Source organism: Ischnura elegans, chromosome 4, assembly GCF_921293095.1.
Source record: "Ischnura elegans chromosome 4, ioIscEleg1.1, whole genome shotgun sequence".
Lineage (NCBI taxonomy): Eukaryota > Metazoa > Arthropoda > Insecta > Odonata > Coenagrionidae > Ischnura > Ischnura elegans.
In genome coordinates this window covers 50,304,574-50,331,235 of record NC_060249.1, presented here as the reverse complement: position 1 = coordinate 50,331,235, position 26,662 = coordinate 50,304,574, and the positions used below count along the sequence as shown (strand labels likewise).

At 37.5% G+C, this 26,662-nt stretch overlaps 1 protein-coding gene across 2 annotated transcripts in view; it reads left to right on the top strand.

Annotated features, from left to right (window-relative positions):
- LOC124157422 overlaps window positions 1-25,493 on the top strand; it is a 43,518-nt gene extending 18,025 nt beyond the window's left edge. The window contains exons 7-12 of one of the 2 annotated variants that reach the window (XR_006864593.1): window positions 3,073-3,171; window positions 9,971-10,063; window positions 13,019-13,107; window positions 15,827-16,162; window positions 16,611-16,806; window positions 20,974-21,058. Coding sequence is in view for 1 of the 2 variants with exons in the window: in XM_046532119.1 (XP_046388075.1) it covers window positions 3,073-3,171; window positions 9,971-10,063; window positions 13,019-13,107; window positions 15,827-16,162; window positions 20,974-21,252 (896 nt within the window). In the remaining variant the exon portion in view is untranslated. Of the gene's footprint in view, window positions 1-3,072; window positions 3,172-9,970; window positions 10,064-13,018; window positions 13,108-15,826; window positions 16,163-16,610; window positions 16,807-20,973 lie in introns of both variants that reach the window. The other variant, XM_046532119.1, reaches the window with a different exon arrangement.
- The last annotated feature ends 1,169 nt before the right edge of the window (window positions 25,494-26,662 follow it).

Here is a 26,662-nt window from a genome sequence, read left to right as displayed (position 1 = left end):
TGTCTGTGGGCATAAACCACATATTTATACCTTCCCAAACTAGACTTGCTTGTAATGTTTCAAGAGATATAGCATTGAAGCTGACATCCTTAGCTAACCTGATCAAAAATTTAAGGAGCGTTTATATTGAATTTACTAATCTGTTGCTCATGCCCATCGGTAGATACTCCTGCAGACAAGCTATCAATAATAGCACTTTTAAATAATGACTTGATCCGAACTGTTTCATTTTATGCCTTCACAACCAAGTGCACCTAGGCAACATCAGTGCACTAGGGAACTTCAAAATGAAAAAATATGCCCTTCCTCGTTCGCGTCATAAAAATTGTTTCACTTCCTTTACGTCCTGACGCTAGTGAGAAATGAAAATAGTAGTTTGCCCATTTAAGTCGTAGAATGAGACCTTTTAGTCATCAAACTGAGACTTCCAATTACTACGGCTCGGACACTAAGCGCATTTCGCAATCCAAGTTGATGAGTGAGGATCATTTGCTCTTAGATTACTAAAATTTGTTTTTGTAGACCTCAATTATCAAGGCTATGTATTAATAAATTAACACCAGTTGTCAACATGTAATACATGTGGCTGTTACCACCAGATCATCTCTCCTACAATGATGGTGCTACCACCTTTCACCAATACATTCACAAAAACATTTTCAGGGTGGCCTCTAGATTATCTTATATTCTTTGTATCATTGCAGTCACCCCCTGATCTGATTTTGGTGGTATCCTTACATGTGGTCAAATAAAAAAAAACAGTATGAAATATTTGATAAGTTAGAATTTTCAACCTTAGTCGCAGTCCAAACAAGAAAAAAAAACATTTATACCAAGCTAGAGGCATGCAAAATTCCCATTGTTCCACGTAACAGAAGCTTTTCCATGTCAGCCCAAGAATTTTAGAGTTTCCGTTCTCTAAATAAATTGAATGGAATTGAGGGTTCCCAATGGTTAAGAGAACCTTGAAAAGCAGCGGAAGTTTGTGAGGTCAAGGAAGGGTGGATTCAAATAAAATAATAATTTGGAATTATCTTTTTCGGGTGTAGGTTATTAGATGTAAACCCTTAATGTGCGGGAATGTTTTTATACGTTTTGCATGATGACTCTGACATTTACCCAAAAATTTTATTGCTACCTGGATATCTTGCACTTGGGCACTTGCCCTCACCATAAGGATCGCTAAGGGGCTTAAACTCTACCAAACCAGCCCTCATGGCAGGGGGTGCCTCCTGCACAGGGGGTCTCTTCTGCACGGGCTTGCAGCTAAAATCATGTACTCCCGCAGGCCAAGGGTTAGGTTTGTTGGTTAAGGCAAAGGAGTCTTCATGGGTTTTGCCTATTTCTTACTCCCTGAATGATTCAGATGCAATAAATATTTTCATTTCCAGTAAAGCTCCATATGAGCACATAATTATTTCTTGAGGGTGAGGTTTGTTTTTGTAAAAGCTGTTGAGGTTGCCAGTCATTGAGAATGTTATGGAATGATCCACCATTTTACCCCTTAGTTTGACAGCTGTGTGTACTTGAAGGAGAGATATTGGAGGCGTATTTAGGTCACTACAGGGAGTGATTGCTCTCTCTTGAAATTCAAGCTCATAGATGTGTTGATAGTAATTTGAAAAAACTGCTTGCAAAAAACTTAACAAAAACTCTTTGATTAGTCATCATGACTCTTAAGGGTAGAGGCCCTTCAGACTTTGGGGATCGTCCACCCAACAACCAACTCAAGAAAATATTGCAGTGTGGCCTTTCACCCCTCTCAAGCAACTGTTATCCTAATCCCAGGTTTCAGGAAGGACTCAAAATGTTCTGAGAATGTCTAATTGTGAAAATTAATTGACTTATCCAATATTAAAACTATATCAATGCTCCCATACTTAAAGCAACTGGCCATGTCACTCATGGATTTTCAAAAGGAAACAAACTTATAATCTAAAAAGGGTGCTTACTCTTGGGAAAACAGCATCTGACGAATTATTTTCTTAATAAAATGTTGATTCTCACAGCTGAAAAATGAGTGCACATAGATAAAAGGTGTCAGTAGAATTCCTCTTCATGATGCTAAATGAATGAAAAAGCAGGAAATCATCCTTCAAGGAGGAAAAGAAAAATTATCATTATTGTCCCACAACTAATGTATCAATATTAATACTGTAATAATACTAATGTCCCACTCGTTTTTCGTAAAATAGCAGATGTTCTTACATAGATTTTCAGTAATTTTGGGCGTTTGGCACACACAATGTAAATTTAAAACCATCTCCATTCTTCTCCTAATTAATTCTGGAAAATTTGAAGAATAGACATCGTAAATTGGTGCCGTGAATTCGTTTTGATGAAATCACCACATCTAGGTATCTCAAGTCAAGTAATGAAAAAACATATTTTGCAGAAGAAAATGGCCAATTAGTTGACCAGCTCTCATGGGATTAGCACAAAGACAGCAGTGCTCTGCGATAGGTATTAAACCACTCAGACGTATCTTTGGCGATGCAACTTTAAAAAAATAGAAATTTTGGAAAAATCGTGAAAATCTTCCATTATTTTGATTTCCACATTATCAATCTTCTGATGTATTTTGGGAAAATTGACTGCTAACATGTTAGAATTCCACCAGAATGATCTGACAAACTCTCCCTGTATGTGATTACATCACCCAGTTGTGTAACTATGGGGGGATGAGGGGATGGATCCCATCTAAAGCCTCATAGGAATAAAAAGATATTTAAAACTATTTCCTAGTTTTAGCATATTACTATAACACAAAGTTAAATTTTGAGTGTCAAAATGGTGTAAAATGTATTTCCAGGTTTGTCATTTTACAACAATTTTTCCGGACACCCATTGCCTGGGAGAGGGGGGGGGGGTGGCCCCAGGTCCCTTTATCCCCCCCCCAAAGCATGCTCCTCTTTATGCCACAGACACCTGGCAATTTTCGAAACTTACTTCTGAAAAATTTTACGCAGTGGAATTATGCTTTGTTATTATATTTTTGTTGTATTGAAAGGATTAATGAAATACGTATGTTTTTGTTATGCATGTGTGCATTAAATCTGATCTGCTTTCCAGTTTTAGGAGATGGGCACCCAATGATGCTGATGACCAACTCGGTGGATGATTTGGGAGTCTCGACTGTGGCTGTTGAGGGGAATGGATCATCCTCTCATGGTAAGGACTGATAATTTTCATTAACTGTCAAAATCTGACAAATTAAGCTTAGCGTAACTATTTAATCGCTTGTGGCTAAGCTTTAAGCCACCGAGTGCTCCCGCCGGGTTGTGGATGTTGGATCGACCACTATACTAAATACTCTCATTATTACGAAGTTCAAGGGACCAAAAAACCAGGGGTTTGTAATAACGAACTTCGTAAGAGGAATCATCACAAAAAAAAACATACCTCCGCCTCGCCTCACCGGAATTTCTGGTTTTCTTTTCTACACTTGTCCCAGGCTTCTGGCTGTCTCCAGTGTGTTTCAATAAGTTTAATTTCTGGTTGGTTTTTTCTCAGTATATTATTGTGATGTTTCGTTTGGTGTGACTATTTAGGGGGAGGGGATATGATTTGGGAGGAATGCTGAGTTTGGAGTTCTGTGTTTTTTGGGTTGAGGTCGGTGTGTAATTCCAGAGGTTGATTATTTTGTCGTTTCCGGTATGACTGAGTGATTTCTTGAATGTTGATAAGTTTTCTTTTAATTCGTAAAGTATTGGTGTGACGTGCAGATCCTTTCGGATATCTCTATTTCTAATGAACCATGGATGAGCAACAATTTTCCTGATGAGGACGTTTTCGGTCTTCTGGATTTTGGTTGGATGTGATTTGGAAGCCATCAGCCAGACAGGTGATGCATATGACAGAAGCGGTTTGAGCGTGGTTGTATAAAGAGTGACTCTCGTTTGTAAAGATAGCTTTGACTTTTTCTGCAGCAGTGGGCCAAGAGTGGCTGCTGCAGCTTTGGCCTTTGCTAAGGAGCTGGTGATGTGTTGGTTCCATATTAATTTTTTGTCAAGGATGACTCCTAGAAATTTAGTAGATTCCTTTCTTTTTATTTCTTTATTTCCGTAGTAAATCGGGTTTCCGGTGCCTAAAAACGTACCTTGCCAAAATGCCTTGTCTCTTCAATCTCCTGTACTTATACTCACACTGCAAAATAGTTTCGGAATGTGATATACACAATTTAATCAAGCACACATTCAGTAAGTCTTCTGCATACTTGCAAGATGCATTCTGAGAGCTTGTTTGTAAGTTGATAAACCTATGCAACACATCATAAAGTGTGGTTATCCTGCAGAATGCAAAACTTCATTACAATTTTGCGTTAACTCGTGTTTGTGAGAAACTGAATTAGCTGTGCATGCGACGTGCTTGGAGGCGGAAAAAATGCACTGTCTGCCGGATGGAAGAATGGGCAAAACGGTGAACAGCAGTGGCATAGCTAGGAATTTCGTTCGGGGGGTCCAAAACCAGGGGGGAAAATTTTTGAAAAACTGGGCACTAAGTAATGAGTTTTAAACTAATTTTAACACTTTTCATAATCGAAAAAACTTAATTTGTTAAAGAAACATTTTGTTAATTCCGGATTTTTCAATATTTTGTTTTCTTTTATGAAGGACAATAATTGTGTTTTTATATTTTGGGGGGGTCTGGGCCCCCCCCTAGGCTACGCCACTGCTGAACAGATGCTGACTTTACAAAGGATTTAATTGACACTGTTCAGACTGTGCCCAAAGTGCAAGTTCCTTTGCGCCACACTGCATCACATCGGCCAACTCCAAAGGCGGCAAATTTGAAATTTTGGGCGTGCTTGAATTTTTCGAATGTTCGTATATCAGAAAGTTCATAAGTCGAATGTTAGTTAGAAGAGGACATATTGATCGTAATTTACGAGCGGTAATGAGTGGGTCACAATGATTCCACAGGAATGAAGCGTATGGTGTTGCGTGGATACTGAAGTATCTCCTACTGAAGCAAGAACAATAATGGACGCTCTTGGGCACAGGTGAACTTAAACGTAGTGCAATGATTATGATGTGGCATATTGTATATCCACCTTTAAAAACGCCGTTAGTTAGTGTATAAACGCCGTAGCTTATCCATGGAACTTCGTAATAAAGTTCACTTTATAACCCCCGGGACCAAAACTGAGGTTTGTAATTTCGTAATAAGGAAAATATTATAATAAGGTTTCTTTTACTACAGATTGGATTAGCCTTTTCCTGGGGACCAATGATTTGCTTCGTAAAAACAAGAACTTCGTAATATTGTTGTTCGTATTGATGAGAATCTACTGTATGTAGATTTGCTACAATTTGCTACAACAAAGTGGTTATGTACGTATGAAATTGTTTCTGGCTTGATTTGGTAGTAGTTTGATGTATCCATGATGAAAGAACACAAATGGTAATTTCCACACTTTTTAATTCAAATACATACTTAAATTAAGAAAGAAGAACTTTGTACTTTCACATTAATATTTAATCACGACCATGGTTTCAACGTTAGACGTCATCATCAGGTGAACTCTACAGAGGTCCATCACATCCTTTTATAACAGGCTAGGAGGGGGAGGGAGGAAGGTAATTAGGTTGAAAGGATTGGTTAACAGAGAAGAGGGAGGGGGGAAAAAAACCTTGGTCATGTGGTATGGAAGTTAGGGGGAGGAGGCACCCTTATGGGGGGCACGGCAAGTGGAGGGGGGGGGGGTTCAGGTGAGAGAGAGAGAGAGGCCGAAGAGTTCGTCATGTCATTAGCCCAGGAATTTAGGAGTGGGAGGCTTAAAAGAGGGGAATGGTAGTCATACAAAAATTCGTTTACAATGTTGTCATTGGAACGTACGTGCTGCAAAATTTCCATTTGTTCCAAAGCGTCTAATCTAGGTCCTTTAGGTTCATAATGAAGCACTTCAAACACAAAATCACTTTGATGATTGTTATCTAACAAATGTATAGCAAATTGTGAAGTAGTCTTTTTATTTCTCTGGCAGGCTTGATGTTCTTTTACCCGCTCTTGAAATTGTCGCCCCGTTTGCCCAACATACACCGCGTTGCATTCACATTTTAGTCTATACACCCCACTCCTTTCTTCTCTTGGGATGTGATCTTTGGTGAGGGAAAGAATGTTCCTGAGGTTGGATTTATTGTAAAACGCAACTTTAATTTTATCCTTGGGCACCTTTTTGTATATCTTCGGCCCAATGTCCTTTAAAAAAAGGATTCTACGCCACTTGGCCGTGGATTCTTGTCGCGTTCGGGATCCATAAATTTCTCCCACTGCTTGTTTTTTTAATTGTTTCCGATATAAGCTATCAATTAACTGTTCGTTGTATCCGTTATTTTTAGCAATTAGTTTAATTGTGTTTAATTCCTCATTGAACTTGGCAGGGGACATCGGAATATGCAGCAACCTATGTAACATGCTGTGAAAGGCTGATAACTTGTGGGAAAAACAATGTCTTGAACTGGAGTGGATCACTTGGTCCGTATAGGAGTTTTTCCGAAAGACTGAAAACTCGAGGTGATTGTTGACCTTAGTGACTTTAAGATCTAGGAAGTTGAGAGAGTTATTTTCTTCTATTTCGTAAGTGAAATTCAAATTGCGGTCCAAAGAATTCAAAAAAGATAGGAACATTTTTAGTTGTCTTATTGAGCCAGTCCAAATACAAAACACATCGTCCACATATCGATGCCAGGATAGCACATTTTTGGTCTGTGGATTATTGGGGGAAAACAGGTTCCTTTCGAAAAAGTCCATATATATGTCCGCCAGGAGAGGGGATAAAGGAGAGCCCATGGCCAATCCATTGGGCTGTTCATAAAATACACCGTTAAATTTGAAATAATTTTGAGACACACAAATCTTCAATAGATCACACAAGTCACTTATAATGGGAGCTGCCACACGTTTCTGGACGAGAATAGATTCTGCTATGTCTACGGCTTCTTTGGGTGGGACACAGGTGAAGAGATTGCACACATCAAAAGACACTAACAAGCACTTATTGGGGATATCAATTTTAGAGACGTGTTGGATGAAGTCAATGGCGTTAGTAACTCCATACTTAGGGGTAAACTTTGAGTGGTGTCTTAGTACACAGTTGAGTTTTTTCGCCAAGAGGTAGCTTGGAGCCATGACGTTGGAAACAACGGGTCTAATTGGACAATCACTCTTGTGAATTTTAGGAAGCCCAAAAAAACGTGGAGCTGAGGGGTTCATTTGGTGTAACCTATTCACTTCATTCCACTTAAATAACACTGAAACTGATTTTAAGGCTCTTTTGCACTCTATTTGGAACTTGGCAGTCGGATCTGTCGGCAATTCTTTGATCCCATTGTCTCGTATGAACTGTTCACATTTCTCTAAGTAATCTTCTTTATCCATAATCACAACTGCGTTCCCCTTGTCAGCTTTCTGAATAACTAGCTGTTCTGACCTAAGAGTACACTTAATCGAGTTAAGAGTTTCAAATTCTGGGTATCGTCTCTTCACCTTTGATTCATGAACTATAAACCTATTTAACTCCTGGGCAATGAAATGCTTCACATGCATGCCAGAAAGACAATATGCATGTGAAGCATTTCATTGCCCAGGAGTTAAATAGGTTTATAGTTCATGAATCAAAGGTGAAGAGACGATACCCAGAATTTGAAACTCTTAACTCGATTAAGTGTACTCTTAGGTCAGAACAGCTAGTTATTCAGAAAGCTGACAAGGGGAACGCAGTTGTGATTATGGATAAAGAAGATTACTTAGAGAAATGTGAACAGTTCATACGAGACAATGGGATCAAAGAATTGCCGACAGATCCGACTGCCAAGTTCCAAATAGAGTGCAAAAGAGCCTTAAAATCAGTTTCAGTGTTATTTAAGTGGAATGAAGTGAATAGGTTACACCAAATGAACCCCTCAGCTCCACGTTTTTTTGGGCTTCCTAAAATTCACAAGAGTGATTGTCCAATTAGACCCGTTGTTTCCAACGTCATGGCTCCAAGCTACCTCTTGGCGAAAAAACTCAACTGTGTACTAAGACACCACTCAAAGTTTACCCCTAAGTATGGAGTTACTAACGCCATTGACTTCATCCAACACGTCTCTAAAATTGATATCCCCAATAAGTGCTTGTTAGTGTCTTTTGATGTGTGCAATCTCTTCACCTGTGTCCCACCCAAAGAAGCCGTAGACATAGCAGAATCTATTCTCGTCCAGAAACGTGTGGCAGCTCCCATTATAAGTGACTTGTGTGATCTATTGAAGATTTGTGTGTCTCAAAATTATTTCAAATTTAACGGTGTATTTTATGAACAGCCCAATGGATTGGCCATGGGCTCTCCTTTATCCCCTCTCCTGGCGGACATATATATGGACTTTTTCGAAAGGAACCTGTTTTCCCCCAATAATCCACAGACCAAAAATGTGCTATCCTGGCATCGATATGTGGACGATGTGTTTTGTATTTGGACTGGCTCAATAAGACAACTAAAAATGTTCCTATCTTTTTTGAATTCTTTGGACCGCAATTTGAATTTCACTTACGAAATAGAAGAAAATAACTCTCTCAACTTCCTAGATCTTAAAGTCACTAAGGTCAACAATCACCTCGAGTTTTCAGTCTTTCGGAAAAACTCCTATACGGACCAAGTGATCCACTCCAGTTCAAGACATTGTTTTTCCCACAAGTTATCAGCCTTTCACAGCATGTTACATAGGTTGCTGCATATTCCGATGTCCCCTGCCAAGTTCAATGAGGAATTAAACACAATTAAACTAATTGCTAAAAATAACGGATACAACGAACAGTTAATTGATAGCTTATATCGGAAACAATTAAAAAAACAAGCAGTGGGAGAAATTTATGGATCCCGAACGCGACAAGAATCCACGGCCAAGTGGCGTAGAATCCTTTTTTTTAAAGGACATTGGGCCGAAGATATACAAAAAGGTGCCCAAGGATAAAATTAAAGTTGCGTTTTACAATAAATCCAACCTCAGGAACATTCTTTCCCTCACCAAAGATCACATCCCAAGAGAAGAAAGGAGTGGGGTGTATAGACTAAAATGTGAATGCAACGCGGTGTATGTTGGGCAAACGGGGCGACAATTTCAAGAGCGGGTAAAAGAACATCAAGCCTGCCAGAGAAATAAAAAGACTACTTCACAATTTGCTATACATTTGTTAGATAACAATCATCAAAGTGATTTTGTGTTTGAAGTGCTTCATTATGAACCTAAAGGACCTAGATTAGACGCTTTGGAACAAATGGAAATTTTGCAGCACGTACGTTCCAATGACAACATTGTAAACGAATTTTTGTATGACTACCATTCCCCTCTTTTAAGCCTCCCACTCCTAAATTCCTGGGCTAATGACATGACGAACTCTTCGGCCTCTCTCTCTCTCTCACCTGAACCCCCCCCCCCTCCACTTGCCGTGCCCCCCATAAGGGTGCCTCCTCCCCCTAACTTCCATACCACATGACCAAGGTTTTTTTCCCCCCTCCCTCTTCTCTGTTAACCAATCCTTTCAACCTAATTACCTTCCTCCCTCCCCCTCCTAGCCTGTTATAAAAGGATGTGATGGACCTCTGTAGAGTTCACCTGATGATGACGTCTAACGTTGAAACCATGGTCGTGATTAAATATTAATGTGAAAGTACAAAGTTCTTCTTTCTTAATTTAATTATGAATCGCTTTCACATAGTTACGCCTCAAACAATTAATTTTAATAAATACATACTTAACAACCGACCCAGGTTCCAACACATTGTGTCATTTTCAAGCCTTGATGTTGTTGATTGTTGACGTTTGGGGTTTTCAGTCCATAAACTGGTGACATTGCTATGCTATGTTATTAGTCATCAAAAATGTTATGAACCAATTCTTCATATTATGATACTCTTTTGTTGTCAGTACTTTTATGAGCCATGATGCTTTCTTCTAAATCTCATATATTTTATTTTCTCCTTCATTTCCAGATTTACGTAATTCTTATATTGTTATGGGGTTGCCAAATGGGCTTGAAGATGAAGTTGCTGTGATCACGGATACAAGTTTTGCAAACTCAACAGGTAATGTATGACTCGGTATTTATATCAATTATTCAAATCATTCAACTGCAATTACAGACTGAAGGTTGGTGCATGCAACTGCTTTTTATGTCACTGTTCTCTGTTCATTTATCTTTGCGTGTGAGCTGGGGCCGTATTCTGTATTTCGTCGGTACGGCACCGATTGGTTTCCCTTTCAAGCCCACTGACTGGACATCATTCCGTACCGACAACGGTTTCTGTACCGACGACGGCACTTTCAGCGATTCTGTATGGTCGTCGGTTTCTAACCAGTCGGAACGGTTCCCCCTCATTCCCAAACAGGGAAAATCCGAACATATCCGAAGTTGGAAGTCATCTAACGTGTCTCCAACAATGAAAGAAGGGTAAAAACAAGTGAAGACTCATTGGCACAGTTTGTTGTCGTCGTTTTAAATCTTTTTATTTGCAGAAATTACAACTTATTGTTAGATTAAGATAATCGATATTGGATAAGTTGTTAACAATGCTAATATAATGTGTGGTAGTAATACTGTACCTACAGAATCGAAGGAAACAATATTCGAACATCACATAGTTTGTATGTGATGGAGATTGTTGTTGATGGAAAGAATTATTGAAACTATCCTAGAAATAGTAGTTTCTTTTTTTACATATCGGTTCCGTATATTGCTATTTATTCATGATTTGGTAATATAGTTGTCATAAAGTAAGTTCCGTCTAAATGTTATCAACGGAAGGTTATGCCATTGGCACCGTAGCAGACGAAAATCACATACCATGGAACGTGAACGTAGGATTCAAAAGCAAATGTAAATGTTATATTAGAGGAACAAGTAAGGAAATTGTTATAAAAATATGGAGCTGGGTGTAATTAAAAGAAGTGTAATGACGAGGAAGTAAAGAAATTGTGATTGGGTGAAATACATATGTATAAGTTGCACATTCCAAGTTAGAGAAAATGATAATATAGTGGCAAACCTCATACTTATTAACAAATATCTTCTTTTATTTTCAAGGGAATCGATGGCTGACAATAAAATGAAATATAGTTGCCTATTACAAATGAAAGAAACTGATACCGTTACGGCAAACTTCATATTTAAATAAAAAGATCTTATTTCTATGTCGAGAGAAACGCCAAATGATGACTGTGTGAAATAATAGTTGCCTATTCAAAGTGAGATAAAGTAATAACATTGCGGCAAAACTCATATTTAATCAAAAATATCGTTTTTATGTCGAAGGAGCAAATAAATGATGATATAGTGAAAGAAATCCTATTACAAGCGAGTGAAAGTGGTAACATAAATGAGAGAAAGTCATTATATGTTAGCAAACCTCATGTTTATTAACCATTATCTTATATTTTTGTGTCAAGGTAATTAATATAGATGATGACACAGTGAATTATAGAGGCGTATTCGAAGGGGCAGAAAAAGATAACATCGCAGCAAACCTCATTATTTACTCGGTGGTGAGGTAAAAACAAAATAAAACGTACAATGCGCACAGGGGAGTTCATGAAACCCACAAGTCGGTGGCCGTATCGACACCTTTTTGCTGTCGGTACGGCTACCGACGATCTCCCGTCCTCTCGTCAGTGCCGCACCGATCGGGTTCGTACAGAATCGCACGACTTCTTACCGGGAGTCGGTGTGACGTCGCACCCGACGAATCGGTGCCGCACCGATCGGTTTGGAGTTACAGAATACGGCCCCTGGTGTGGCTCAAGCGAGTGGGGGTGAGGGAAGGGAAAGTTTCTCCGCACGTGAGTTTCCCTTTGCCAATCAGCGGACAATAGGCATGGCCTCAGTCAGTCGCTCTCAGACCTTCGTTGAGTTAACATCAAGAATTCGCCCGTGTAGCAATGTTGCCTAACTGGGATAATGAAATTTTTGATTTCTACATGTAAAGAACTATTCCATAGTGAATACAAGTAGAGTAGGTTTCTATGAATAGTGATCAAGATTTATAATTGCTGCAATTTCTTTGTATAATCCAGTAGGATTCATTTGCCTTCAAATATTTTTACTTCAATTAAAAAATCAAGGGGCTGACTTACCCCTCCTTTGGGTATTTTCCTTGAAAACTATATGGCATGTCTATTCATTCAGTTTGCAATGCAGGATTTATTTTGCTAATATTTTTCCATTGTCAATGGTTTAATGAACCTGGAGGTAATTGGTCGGCCTGGTACGAGGAAAGTACTTAATTAATATACATTATGTTGTTAAAATAACACCACTTTTGCAAAGAGTAACACCATATTTGGCCATAAAATTAGGCTTCACCTTTTGAATATTTCTAATCACAGGATATCTAATAACCATGTGGTTCTTGTGGGGATATACACTCTTGAGGCCAGGCACATAATTCAGTTACTTTTACGCCCACACCTCAAGAGAGGGAGAAGAGGAAAGGAAAAAGTAAGGAGGCACTGCCATGATTAAGGAGCCTCATGATTGCCAACGGGGTAGGGATAGGGAATGGTAGAATCAATCATCAATGCTGCCGGAAGCAATGGTAGGATCCATTGCCGTCATTAGGGCGACAGAAGCTGCCACTTGCGAAACCAGATTAACTGTTCCAAGAGAAATGGAAAATCATCATGGGAGAGTGATGCATTGATTTTTATCCAATTATACTCCAGGCGGAGCAAAGTGGGTGACGTGAAGCAAGAGAAGTGAATAGGGTTAGTGCATAAGACAGCCTGTCGCGGCAGTGTTTGTCCGTCAGCAGCTGTGGGATAGGAAATCCAATGAGAGGAGGGGTGGGAGAGGAGTAACCACTGATTGTCACCAGCTGATTGGGCAAGTGGTGGTGATGGGGAATAATAATATCATCAGAAGCCAAGTATTAGAGCAATTTTGTGGGGCATAATATATTACTATGTACCTGTTGGATAAAAAAATGGTCAATTTAACTGCTAAAAAATTTGTTTCTTAGAACTACCTGTCTAACTTCTAATTTCAGTTGCTCCGTTGACTGAACTACTTGCTACCAGATCAAATGGACAAGTTGACAGCACGTTGACTGCGTCACCCCAGCTTGATGAGAACCCAGTGAGTAAATCCTGTTCGACTCTTCAGTCAAACCTTTCTTGTAACTCCGGTGCTGAGTCATAGCTGTCTAATTTGATTTTCATGTTCAGTGAAATGTCTTTATAATGAAATCCTACGGACCGTCAAAATACGTTCGTTAAACTGAAATTTCATTGCATTCAAATGTGCAAAAAAAATCGCATGACACCCATACGAATGAAAGTGCATTAAAAAACACTTTATGAAACATTCAAAATACATATTTTGGCTAATACAATTGAAAATAACCAAAAATCATATTCATGTACTTACCAATCGTATCTTGGATGGTGCTTACTACGAGGTACAGGCTTGAAAACTTTTTATGTCCATTGCACATAAATGTTATTATTGACACTATTTACAAACTACTCCTTGGTGGAGAATGTCAAATTATAGACACTTTTTACATTCACTGTACACAAATCTATTTACACACCTCACTTCTCAAAAAAATCAGTCATTTTTTTAGCACACTGTGTTTTACCAATGATCGTTCACCAATGACTTCGTCGTACTGATTTTCAGCCAAAAAAATCTTTTCGTTAAACTGGTACCCTTTTACATTAAACAATATAGGAAATGTCAAGGAGATGGAAAATAATTTCGTTATTCTGAATATTTCGTTACATTGGCATTCATAATAACGACATTTCACTGTATTTTAAATTTTCGAAAGGATGTCACATCATCCAGTCATGCATCCAAGTGATAGTTATAGTATTTTTTTACCATTTTGTTAATTTTGGGTTTGTATGCAATCATGAATGTGTCAGTTATCTTATGCTTTAGAGCAGTGAAAAGTTGAGGATAGACACCGACTACAAGTTGCCTTCTTAGTTTTTCGTATGAAGATTTTCGCAGCTTCTTTTATCAATGTTGGTGGTGGTTAATTTAACTTTGATAACGCTCCCAGTAGGAGTGAAACGTTGAGTGAAAATGTTACCTACACAGCAATACCCGAGAACCACCACCAACATTGCCTTCTTTGCTTGAGAAGCTCTTTTTGTCAGAGCAATTAATGGGCATGAGACATCAATTTTCATTCTTCAAGTGTTTTATTCACAATCTCATCATGTTAAAAATTCCTGCATTTGGGATTTATTAATGTTACCTTTGCTACCAACAGTTGTTCCTCTATTCATTTAGGTTTGAAAGTTGGGGTAATTATATAATTTAGCGATCTTGTGAAATTTTAAGGTACATACATATATGCCTTGTTGACTGGAAACATTTAACCTTTTTGAAGACCCTGTTTAAAAAAGTATAAATTTGGGGAAATCGTTAAGTAGAGGAACCTTTTTCTTGTGAAGTAGTGTTTTGTACCTAATACATAATTAGTGATTTGTTGATTCGATTCCTCAATTCTAAGCCAAGAATCGGAAATGAAAATGACTATTTAAGAAGGTGAAAAATCAAATTGGTTTCCAGTAGTACTTCAAACCACAAATTTATATACAACCATGCTTCTAACAATCAATTGAATTTTCATACCATGTAGGAGGGTAGCCTTTTAAGTGTCGGGAATGAAGAAAACTACAAGAGGTGCAATAACACAATTTTTTAAATTGTTTTTCAAAGTACTCTCCACTATAGTCAAATCAATTTTGCATTCAATGGAACCAGTCATTATAACATTTATTCCATTCCAAAGTAGGGGTAGTCAAAATGGCTGTTTTGTGGGCATCAACCACTTCTTTAGACATCCGGAAGCATATTCTTGATTCTGGGGAATGTGAAAATATCATCGGAGCTGAAGTCCAGGCTGTATGGAGGATGATCAAGAATTCCAACGTTTTGCTGTTCCAAAAACAACTTTGTGACTCGAGCGGTGTGTGAGCTTGCATTGTCATGATGGAGCGTAATGCATTGATTTGGGTTATCTTTCCGAAGCTTGGTGATCACTTCCATCAAGCAAATGGTCATATACCATTGAGCATTAACTCTTCTTTGATTTTCAAGAGCAATTATTGCTAGATGCCCTGATTTGGCCAATAGGGTAGTTTCCTTCATCAAAGAAAACGAAAGTCATTGATTGCGATTCGTTACCCACCATTAGTGTATTCATAATATACAAATTATTTGGTTTTAGAAATACCGGTTTAGACGAATGTCAAGGGTCAGTTTTTATCCTCATTTGAAAAAGACCAGATTGGCGCCCATGTGATGCCACTCCACATGACGTCACAGGGACCTAGTTTCTATACGAGTAGATAGGAGTTTTACATCATCTGAGGTTACCAATGCATGCATGAGGCACAGAGCTCAGGGAAGCATGTCTTAATAGTCACCTATTAAAACTGGCTAAGGTCGGAAAGTTTTCTTTGTTTTCTTCATTAATAATCCTTATTTAAGCCAAGCGCTACCAGCTAGCATGGTACTCTGCTACCTGCTAGCATCCTGCGTTGTATCAGTGCTCAGAGCCTCGCCCCAAGGTCACCTCACTTGCGGCTGCGGGAACCAGAACGACGTCACACGGAGTTTTCCCGGCATTCATACTTACCCGTCGCATTTTCACTTTTCATTTAATTTAGAAAAATAGATATCGTCATTTAAAAATCTAAAAGCGTGAAATACGTACCCAGGAGTAATAATTTTTCGATTTAGGCAATAAAAAAATAATAGGAAACCACCCTATTATGCTATGATATGGGCATTGTGGTTTTTAATCATTCATCCTTATCCTTGTTTCCTTTTAAAGGTCATTTCCACCATTGCTCTGGGAGAGAAGGAAGATGTCCTGATTGACACCAGTGCTTTTGTGGATCAAGATGGCTCTGCCAGGACCAGCTACACTTTCAGCGACATTGTCCGGGAGAGGGAGACCCGACGTAAGCAGAACCAGCAAGGAGACGAAACAGACTGCACTGAGGTTACAAGTGATGCCAGTGGGGATGGGGAAAGTGGACAGTCAAGTTCTTCATCAAGGGATCCTGTGATGGACACTGTCGTTGAGTCTGGATCCGCAAGTATTCTTGGAGTGCCCTCCAAGGATATCGTTCTTCCTCGGGAGCCATCACCCTGTCTTCTCCTACAGGTTGGTCCCCAGAAATGTAGTTTGCTGAGCAATGATTAGTGTTAAGCCTTTGAAAATGCATCAGTTTAGGAGAGGATGATTTTAGGCCTCATGTGATGAAATTCATATTTTGTGTATATAATAACTTCTTCTCTGATTGGCAACACTGGTTTAAAAAGTAGTGATCATGTAGAGAGGGGAATGCCTAATAGGGGGTCGTTTTTTAAAGGAAATATTGGGAAAAGTTTCAGTTCTGACAGCTATTCTGGAAATTATAGTGCTAAAAACCCATTTTTTGGTGTCGGTTGTGTAAAGTAGTTTATCATTAATGTTGGCCTGAAAATATAATTATTTGCCCATGCATTAATTCTGTTCAAGCTACCCTTTCATTTTTATATAAAACTGTATTTTTCATTTATTTCCTCGTCAACATCAGTTCACTTGAAGGATTTTTGTGATATCTTTTCAGGTTGCATCTTTTAAGAAATGATAATTAAATATATGTCTTCAAGAATATCAAAACAAAAACCGTGGGAAGTAAAATTTGTATTATCAAGAGGAAGGATGAGTCGAAGCAACATATACTTGGATAAATAATGATTTAATGTTAATTGTAGTGGCAAAGGTTGTTCACAATTCATGAATTATAGATTGATTATGCATTGGTAATTTGTTTTAGATCTTAGTTATTATAAGATACACATTTTAAGTGAAGACATTTAATTTTAGCCTTTAGGTTTTAGAATGAAGAATATTAGGAAATTGAATAATATCAAATTCGAATGAAGTTTTGCAAAGAGTTGAACCAATTTTTTTTTTTAAATTGGCTTTTGGCTCTTGAAAATGGATGGAAGTAATAAATACCTGAGGTATTTCTAAGTTATAAATAATTATATTATAATAATTATATTCTAAATTCTAAGTTATGTGGTGATGTATTGGTTTAGTTCTGGTAAAGGCAGTCAGCCATGATGGTTGTCAGTGTATGTAGTGCCAAAATTGGTTGTCAGTGTATGTAGTGCCAAAATTGGTTGTCAGTGTATGTAGAGCAAAACGTAGTTGAGCTTCCAAGTTGATGTAAATACATGGTGTGCAGATTCAGAAGGAGCTGGGATTTGCGAGATGAACCATGTGGTTCACCTAAAAGGTGGCTTCACATGATCATATTTCAAATAATTAGAATTTCGCTCTGCCAGTTTTGATCTTAAGCGGTTTTTAACATACTCTATCCACTTAGTCTTTACTTCATTTGAACCCTCTGTCCCTTACGTATTTCGCTCAGAAGTTTACTTGCTGCGTATCTAGCTCTCCGCCATCTCTAACTCTCCCTCATTTTTTTTCTTCCTCTTCACTTTCTCCATTTGTTACTGAGTTTTGTTTTGTTGTCACAGCCTGAGTCAATTCATATATTAGTTTATTGATATGTTTAATGTTCATTTTTGTGCTGGAAGAAGCAATTCAGTTCTTTTTTCATATAGTTGAATGATAATGATTTTATTTTTATGTCTATTGTTAAAAAGTCCTACGACAATTTCCCTTATTTTTTTCCTGATTGTGTGATTGGCTTATTTCCTTATTAATTGTCTCGCAAGCCATTGTAAATTGATACTATGTTCCAAAGGTGTCCCTCCTAGAACAATAAATGAATTTATTATACGTAATTATTATTCTCTACTTTCACATCCCAAATGCCATCCATATTTTCTTGTTTTCCTCAGCATCCACATTTCTTCACCTTGAAGCACTACACTTCAGATCAGACTCTTCACTAGCCTTTTCTTTTAACTCCTAATTATAGCAATCCTCTCATCTACCCTTTCCTATTCGTGAACACCTCCTTGGTTAACGCAGTTCTTTTCCTGATTTCTGTACCGAATTTGGTATTTAGCTAAGAAATTAATCGATAAATTTGCTGACCACCCAGGGGGGCCAATGCTGAGAACACATTTTCTCCCAAAAAAAAGCAAGTTCCCCCTCTCTCCCACTGGCATGAATGAAGTTTGCATTTTAAAAGTCTCCCCCCCCCCCCCCACCCCCTCCAATTTTTTTTCCCATCTGAATCATTTACTTTCGCCCAAAATATTTTGCATGGTGCAACTTGCACCTAACATCACCGTGTGGGCAGCCCTCAAACCATCTGTCAAATGTGTGGGAAAATCCCATTTATGGTTTACCAGTTCATTTTTTTTTTTACTTTTTGTGAATTTTAAATATCCAATACTAAATTACCGAATAATGAATATGCTTTTTCCACCAATTTTAAATGCAAATGATATTTAAAATAGTAAACGCTGCACACTTTTCAAGTCGTTCTACATCAATGGGGCTCCTAAATCCTAATCAGCTGTCATTCATGATTACAGAAAACTTCCGCACATGGCGAGCACCGCTATTCTTTTGTTTTTTTTATTAAGTATATGCATCTTGAAGGTTATCTCATTAGTGATGCTTTACTATGTTTATTGCAAACCTTAAATTAAATATAGAATTAACAATTATTTTAAAATTAGTGAATGTATGTAGATAGTAAATTTCATCATATAACAGGGTGTCATGAAAGCTAATTTAGGGTGCATTTGAAAGCATGCATGCATTCTTCTTAATGTTGTTTTCGTGGAGTGATCAGCATTTTACCTATTTCAATGCTTACTTTCCATGATAGGTTTTCGTGAAAATATTATTAAGAAATTGAACCAACCTAAAGTGCAAACCTTCATTGTCAATGGATTTAAAGAGAATCATGGATGATCTTTTTTTTTTCATTACATAATTCTTAAATTTACGACGGCACTTTTTGCTAGTAACACCATTTTTAAGAGGGTTAAACAGTATTATGGCCGTCTCCCCTCCCATCTTGGACTTCCCTCTTAAATTTATTATTTTCTCGGTAAATTATTATAATATTGTACAAGTTACAAGTTGGCTATTTGCCAGGTGGTAACAGTTTATACAAAATAAAAAGAAAAACAAAAATATTGCAAATGAGAAATACATTACCAAAATGAAACTAGATAGTGAATATTGAAAATTCATTGATATTAATTTTCCAATATTAATCCTCTACACCTCTTCTTGAAAATCCTTACGTTGTTAGGGTAGGGCTTAAACAGTTCTGCAGGGAGTCTATTCCATTCCGTAATCGTCCTGTTGAGGTACGAGAATTTCTTTACGTTAGTCCTTTGCGGCCGGCATTTCATCTTGTATTGGTGATCATGCCTACCAATATAGCTGGGGTATTCAATCTTCTTCTGTAGTTCCCCCCATGCCTTTTCCCCTTTCAGTGTGCGGAAGAGTGCGCAAAGCCTATTTATTTTTCTTCTCCGTTCTAGTGTGTCCCATCCCAGTACTTTCAGCATTTTACCGACATTTTCAGTCTTTTTGTGTTTCCCCATGACGTACCTTGCTGTCTCTTCTCCTTGACGATTCTTGTCGGCCTCCGTGGCGACGGGGATAAGTCATCGGCTACCATACCAAAGGTCGTGGGTTCGAGTCCCGCCTGGATAAGTTGCCCCTACTGGGACATGGTTGTGTGTGATCGTCTGTTGATGATTGTTAAGACTCCTGATACATATAAAGGCCTCATTGTGCTGTTTTCGGGGGATTTTGAGATAAATAAATAAATCTATGCTTTACATTCAGTGGCGCCGACTCCATGGGTCCTGAGGGGGCCCAAGCCCCCCCAAAAAATCGTTGTGGGTGTGAGAAAAAAATGTGTCAGGCTTGTCGATTTTCCCCGGAGTGTTCGGATATCGAGATTCGAGTTATCAGGGTTCTAATGCTGATCATATGACTCTTCTAAAATGCTTAAAAAACTTAAAACTCACTTCTTATAAAATATCCCCAGGCAATATCCCCGGTTTGGGCCCCCCCTATATTTTTTGTAAGTCTGTTTACATTCAAAATTTGAATAGTTGTTAATTTGTGTGTAGTGAAGGCTATTCCAGTTCTCCACCGGGTAATCTCCTTCATGGCTGCTGACGTTTTGGGGTACGAGTCGTACTCCATCTTCAGGGCTGAATCACTCTGAGACTCAGCCCTAAGACTCTGAGACTCAGGACTCTATAGCCTTCACTACCAGCATACGCCGGGAAAGCATCCAATCTTTTTTGTGAATTTGTGTCATCGAATAGTGTAAATAGGTCATTGTTCAAGGTACAGTAGATTCCGGTTAATTGGGACATATCGGGACTTGTGCACTTTGGCCCAATTAAGCGGCTGCCCCAATTAGGCGAACTATCCTGTATATGGGCATAAACAAACGTTGAAATGATAGAAAGAAGGCTGAAGAATGTTTATAATGCAACGTAAGTTTATTAAACTATTAATTTGATTAATAAATCAGCGAGTTTAGCTAATTTATTATGATTTTTAAGAATTATAACAATGTAGTTATAAATATTTTTCACAGCCTCGGGCGACGCCGAATGAATGTCTTTTACTAAATCCTATTAAAGAAAAGTTCTATCCTCTTGCGGATAGTTTAACATCAAGAGCTTTCAAAATAGGGCAAGAATAGGAACATTTGTGAAAAATAAGAGTAAATTAAAGGAGGAAAATATAAAAAAATAGTATTCTGAAAACAAAAAAATATTAATTTCTTTGCCAGTATAGAGTCTATATCGCCGACTCATGGCCCAATAAAGCGGCATGCTGTCCCAATTAAGTGGAGAATACTCTGGGATATTCCTCTATTGGGTTCTGTTCTTCAAGATCTGCCCCAATTAAGCGGCTGCCCCTAGTAACCGGTGGACCCATTGAACGGAATCTACTGTATTTGGTGGTTCGGCTATTTGAACGTCCCATGCCTAATTTTTACTTGTCGGGAATTTCAGGATGATCTTCCGGGGACCCTCTTCCGAGTGAGCGAGTCGGTGGATGGAGTGGATGGCTCGGTGCCAAGAGAGAGTGTAATCAGTGTTGGCGATGTGGACCATCTAGACGTGTCGGTCGAGGAACAGAATGCTAGTCAGTTGGATCCGCACCAGGTGTTGGTGCCAGGGGTCCTGAGTGCCGCCGGTTTCCAAGTGCTGCTCCTCAGTCCCCCCATGGATTCCCCCAGGAGCCACGACTTCCCCCCCGAGTCGACCATTAACTTGAGGGACCTGGAGTAGGGAAGAAACGGTGTTGCCATAACTGCAGGGAGGAAGAGTCCTCTTTAGTTTCTCCGTCAGTTTTCACCGGACCAACAGTGCGTGTGCATTTTTGTGGGGAGTGATTCCTATCAACCACTGCCATCGAGAATGTGGGAAACTTTTGTGTCACACGGTGTGTATGTTACTCATATAGTGGAAGATCTTGTTATTTTCCACCGCCGGTTCATTGAAATATTTGTTGGATTTTTATATATATCGAATAGGTCCTATGGTTCTCGGTTGGTAATGAATGCATTGATTAAAATATATGTTCCATGGAATAAATAGAATGGTGTGAAAAACAAATCAGTCGGCATTTGAAATATTGGTTTGGTATTTTTCGTCTTTTCCTGGTATTGGTTGTCGCTTAAACTTTTGTTGTTGTAGACCCTCATAGCACTCACCTTTGATTTGATTTTAAAAAGTTTATGTTTAGTTTCAAAGTAAATTTATTGGAAAAAATTGTGTATTTGCTGCAGATATTCCTTTTGCATGTTTTTTTTGCTTATTTTGTGGCAGTTGGGTTTTACAATAGTTCTGGGGATGTCATAGATGTGACCATCTGAATTGCAGTGATTTTAATTCTGTCTTGTCAGTATAGTCATTCCTCTCTTACAGTTTTTAAAATTCAATGACTCTGTTACCTTTTAGAATTATATCGGAAATCCATTCAACTTTTTCATGAATATTTGATTTTAAACTCATTATTAATTTTTCATTAATACATACTTATATGGCAGAATGAGATCCAAGGGTGAAAATTACAGCATTTGCTTTTTCTTCTGAGATTGGATCAGAGCTGTACCACGTGAGAATAGAAGATGCTGTGTAGAAGAATAAAACTGTGATGCTGGGTAGCCAAAGTAACTTCTTTCTGTGAGATAAACCCTTAGGCAATCTCAATGTAAGTTCTTTTTTTAAAGGGCACTCATTTTTTCCCGCTGAGTCAAACTGTTTTCCATTAATGATGCTATTTCATGGACATTTTAAAATCATGAACCTGGCCTTAAGAAAATTATTTTATGGAAAAAATAATTTACCTGCAAGCTATTAATGAAGATACTGCTTTGGGTGACATATTAGCTGCAATGAATGTTTTCTTGATGTTTGTTTGGTTTCACCTATCTTCTCATGATGCATCAAAGTTGCCTTTCTGATTAAATACCTTCAGCAGAGCAATCCAGGCAATGTTGACCACAAGAAGTGCTACAAAATTCAATATTTGCAGCTTGAGGGTAGAATAATGATAACCCTCAGTTATTAGCGGTGGTAAAGCCTCCCTCTTTCAACTTATGTGATCGCATGATGCCAATTTATCTGATTATATCTTTAAGTATGTAATATTAAATTTTAAGGCACTTGAAATTTTCAATTTTGCTGGGAAACAATTTCCAGGAGGCATAATTCAGATTTTGTCGTAATGTTGCTTTAGTCTCTTTAAGTATGACTTATCGTGTTTATTTTTTTCCTAATTTCATCTGGTCACTTGTATTTTTTGATGTTCATTCTATTTAAGTCAACTGAGTTTTCTAATTCATGTAGAAATGCTTGTTATATGAATCCAAATATGGTTTCTTTTTGTTGCATAAGTTTTAAGAATGCCTTTAATTCACTTAGCCCAGTACTGAAATGACACTTTAGTTTTCATTTCAGTTTTTTTGAAAGCAAGTTACTATTTGTCGTATCCTTATGATTTCATGAGTAGCAAACAACGTAGTTTGCATTGAGGTTTTAATTGTTTGAACACTGTGCATGATTACACTTTTATGCAAATTGCCATAATATTCAAGATTGATTTTATCACTTGGAAACTAAATTTCATTATGGAGGAAACCTATTTAACTATTGGATGTTATTTGATAAAATATTCAATGGAAAAATTAATTTTTGCAACAGTTTATCTACCAAGAAGTTCAATCTTAAAAAATACATAATTGTTCAAAGTAAGTTATATGGAGGCTGTGTAAGAATTTTGAGTAGGAAATTTCAAATATTTAATATTTTGTTATTTATTTATCAGTTTTACTTATCAATGTGCTCTGACTCCTGCTTAATCTACTACTATTACTAATTGAATGGGAACTTTAAATAGCTAGGTACGTTTAGTTGTGAATTCATTATGACCTCACGGAATGATGTGAGCTGACATGGAGCTGTGGTGTTTTTTCCAAGGTATTTAATTGGATTTTTGGCAACCTTATTTCTGCGGATTATATTTTATCAATGGTAGGACAGATTCACTCTAATTATGACCAGCTTAGATGATTCTTGTGCAGTGGTACCTTACGTTGATGGAAGCCATACATGGAACAAGAGAACCCATATTTATTTATAAACATTGGGCCCAATTTAGCATTATGCTGCCTTTCATTAATGACATTTAGCATGCTTGTCAATATATTTTAACTCAAGATTGAGATAACTTTAAAGTGTTTCTAAAATTAATGGTAATTGTTTTTTTAAATTTTGCTTATACGTATTTAAATTAAAGCTCCGACTTTTTTCCATCCATTGGAGTGGAAATTTTGCTGCTTACATTCAAGTCAGACCATCCCTTGCACGTTTTCCTCAAAGTTTACATATTTTATGGGATGTATTCCTTTTCAAAGCTTTTTATCACATAAATTCATCCACCTTCATTTGACCATTTAAATCTTGGGATGCATATGAATCTTTTTCTCATCGTGAGTAGAATGGAGCTCTATTTACTGAAATCTAGTGAACAGCGCATAATTATTCAACTGTTCTTTTACCTTTTGGTTCTTGCTTGATTACTAAGGGCTAAGATTACGCATGCTAAAGTTTGTTACTCCTTTTAGTCCGTGGTGGACATCTATTATCTGAAATTGTCAGATTTTGTTGTTATTTTTTAAACTTTTATCAGTATTATCCTTTTCAATTAGAAGAATGGACAATAAGTAACCATTGTTCCATCCCACATTTAAACTTTTCTCAACCCTTTGAAGCAATTCCCAATCCTTATAAAACAAGGTTTGTTTTTGGCATTGCCCCGCAAGGGAAACAATGTGTAAACTGACTGAATGATTTTTACGCTCGAACATGTTCAATAAGCTTTGGTTTGGTTTTCTTTAATCGGTATACTTAAATTCACTTGATTCATGTTTACCGTTTGTGACTGTTTATCATTGTATATATTGTAAATGCTTTCTATTGGTTTTGAAATGTCAAATTCTCCCTTGTTTCTGTCCACATCACTTTAGAAACTTTCCACTGCTTTCCCTATGGTTAACTATTTTGTGGTGTAGTGAAGGTTCATCACATGAAGGAACGTTTTCCATCTTCAAATGTTTATCTCCACGAAACTGCTCTGTGACTTTGATTTGTGAAATTATTTTGTGGATTTATTTAGGTTTTCCACTGAAATAGAGTTGTGGACATTGACTAATTATTTTGGGAAGCTGTTTTCTCAAAGAGTATGTGCTGAGTGATTGATGTTAAGCTTTCCATCAATATCCTCATGATGCTGACTGCCATGCCATGCCAGTATTTGACTTACATTCATTGTAGACAATTGAAATATGGCTCCGAAATTGGCTAAACAACATGTTTCAGCATGAATGTTTCTTTTTTAAGCTCAAAGTATATATTGCCGTCACGTCAGTCTCTTGAGCTTGAAATTATGTGGTATCCATTATTTATTTCTGGGGTATATATTTATAAATGCTTATTGCTTAGGTTTTTGTTAAAGTACTGGGTCCCTTCAAAGTTTCTGCCTCAATACATATTTTAATAAGTTTAATTAACATAAGTTTAATGAAATATGTAATGCTTTCTGGAAGTTCCCTGCATATGCTCAGAAAAAACTACAGAGATAATGTTTCGTGCCCTGTACAGGTACCTGTGAATAAGGCACTACTGTTGAGTTGAATGTGTTCCAACAAATCTTCAGTAATCAGATATTAACAGTTTATCATTATCTTCTGACTCTAAAATATTCTTTTCCTGTCACTTGTGGATAGAATAGATAGAAAATATGTCACAGCCTGAAATTTCATGTCTTTTGACTGCAGGGTCATTCATCCATGCATAGAATTGCTCATTCTCACGTATGGTGCATTGTGTGTTTTGTAACACATAGCCATTTATTTTCATGATATTATAATGAATGTCAGGATATAAGGTGGGTTATAAAGTAGACCACTGCTGTATAAAATGTAAATATGTATTTTTGTTGTGAATTGGAGAAGAATTGTTGATTATTCACAGACTTTTATTGAAGTGGAAGTGATCTTTCTAAATCCTTTTTACTGAGCTAAGTCCATTGATGCATCTGTATGAATAGTTGATGGTACTGTGGAAATATGTATGTACATGGTAGGTATTTTCTTAACTCTTCAAGGTGCAAGAGTCATGCAGTTGACTTGGATACATATGTACTTATCTTCATAGCCTTAATTTTGTATTCCTTTAAAATGCCACCAGAAATCAGTTCATATTTTCCTTATTTTTTTGTCAAGATTCATTGTTTATCATGAAAAATCAATTCAAGTGATATTATTTCATTGTTTTCTTTATAATGCATATGAATAATGGAATGCTAAGCAACTTGAAAGTGGCAATGGAGATCTTGGCATGATATATTCACAATGAGTTGGCATTTAAAGGATTAACCCTTTCCCTACTAACGACGAAAATATGCGGCAGGACGTTTTTTGACTCGGGTGACAAAAGCCGCAAATTTTCATAGGAGATTTTTATTTGGAGGAGAACGAATGCCATCAATAAAAGTTTCCTTACTCTCCCGTTTTATGACAGTGGCGGGTTTGCGGAGTCTTAGTTTCGGGACCCAACAAAGCGGGACTTCCAAAAAGAGTGAAATCCGGGAGCAAGTCCCCGGACCCCTCGTCTTATATTACCTCTCTTTGTGTTAAGGGAGCACGGTCATTCAATTATTCATTCAGTCAGTTTTTGATGTACATATTTGTCCCTTTCTCAAAAACTATTTCATAAGAATTGAAATCTTTTTCTTATGAGCAGCATTTACAGTTTTTAAATGAAATTCCACAATATATTAACTTATATCTCAATTTCCGTATAAACATCAACATGGAAATTGTTGCTGGATTAAATGTGTTAATATTGACTGTAGAGATATGTTCAAAATTCGACAATTCTCAGAAAAAACAAGGTATTCAATTCAAAGTCTGCAATTTACGTTCAAGCAACAATTATCCATACGGCTAATTCACATAAACAAAGCATGACTGACAGCAAACCAATGCTGCTGGTAGGGTTATGAACCCCGAAAGGAGGGAGGCCAACTACCCTCGTAGTCCGAGATAATGCTGAATCCCTGCTAGGAAGGGTCGAAAAAGGTTGTCGCTGAGAGTGTGTGATTATCTGCAAGACCCTTCTTAACGAATGTCCT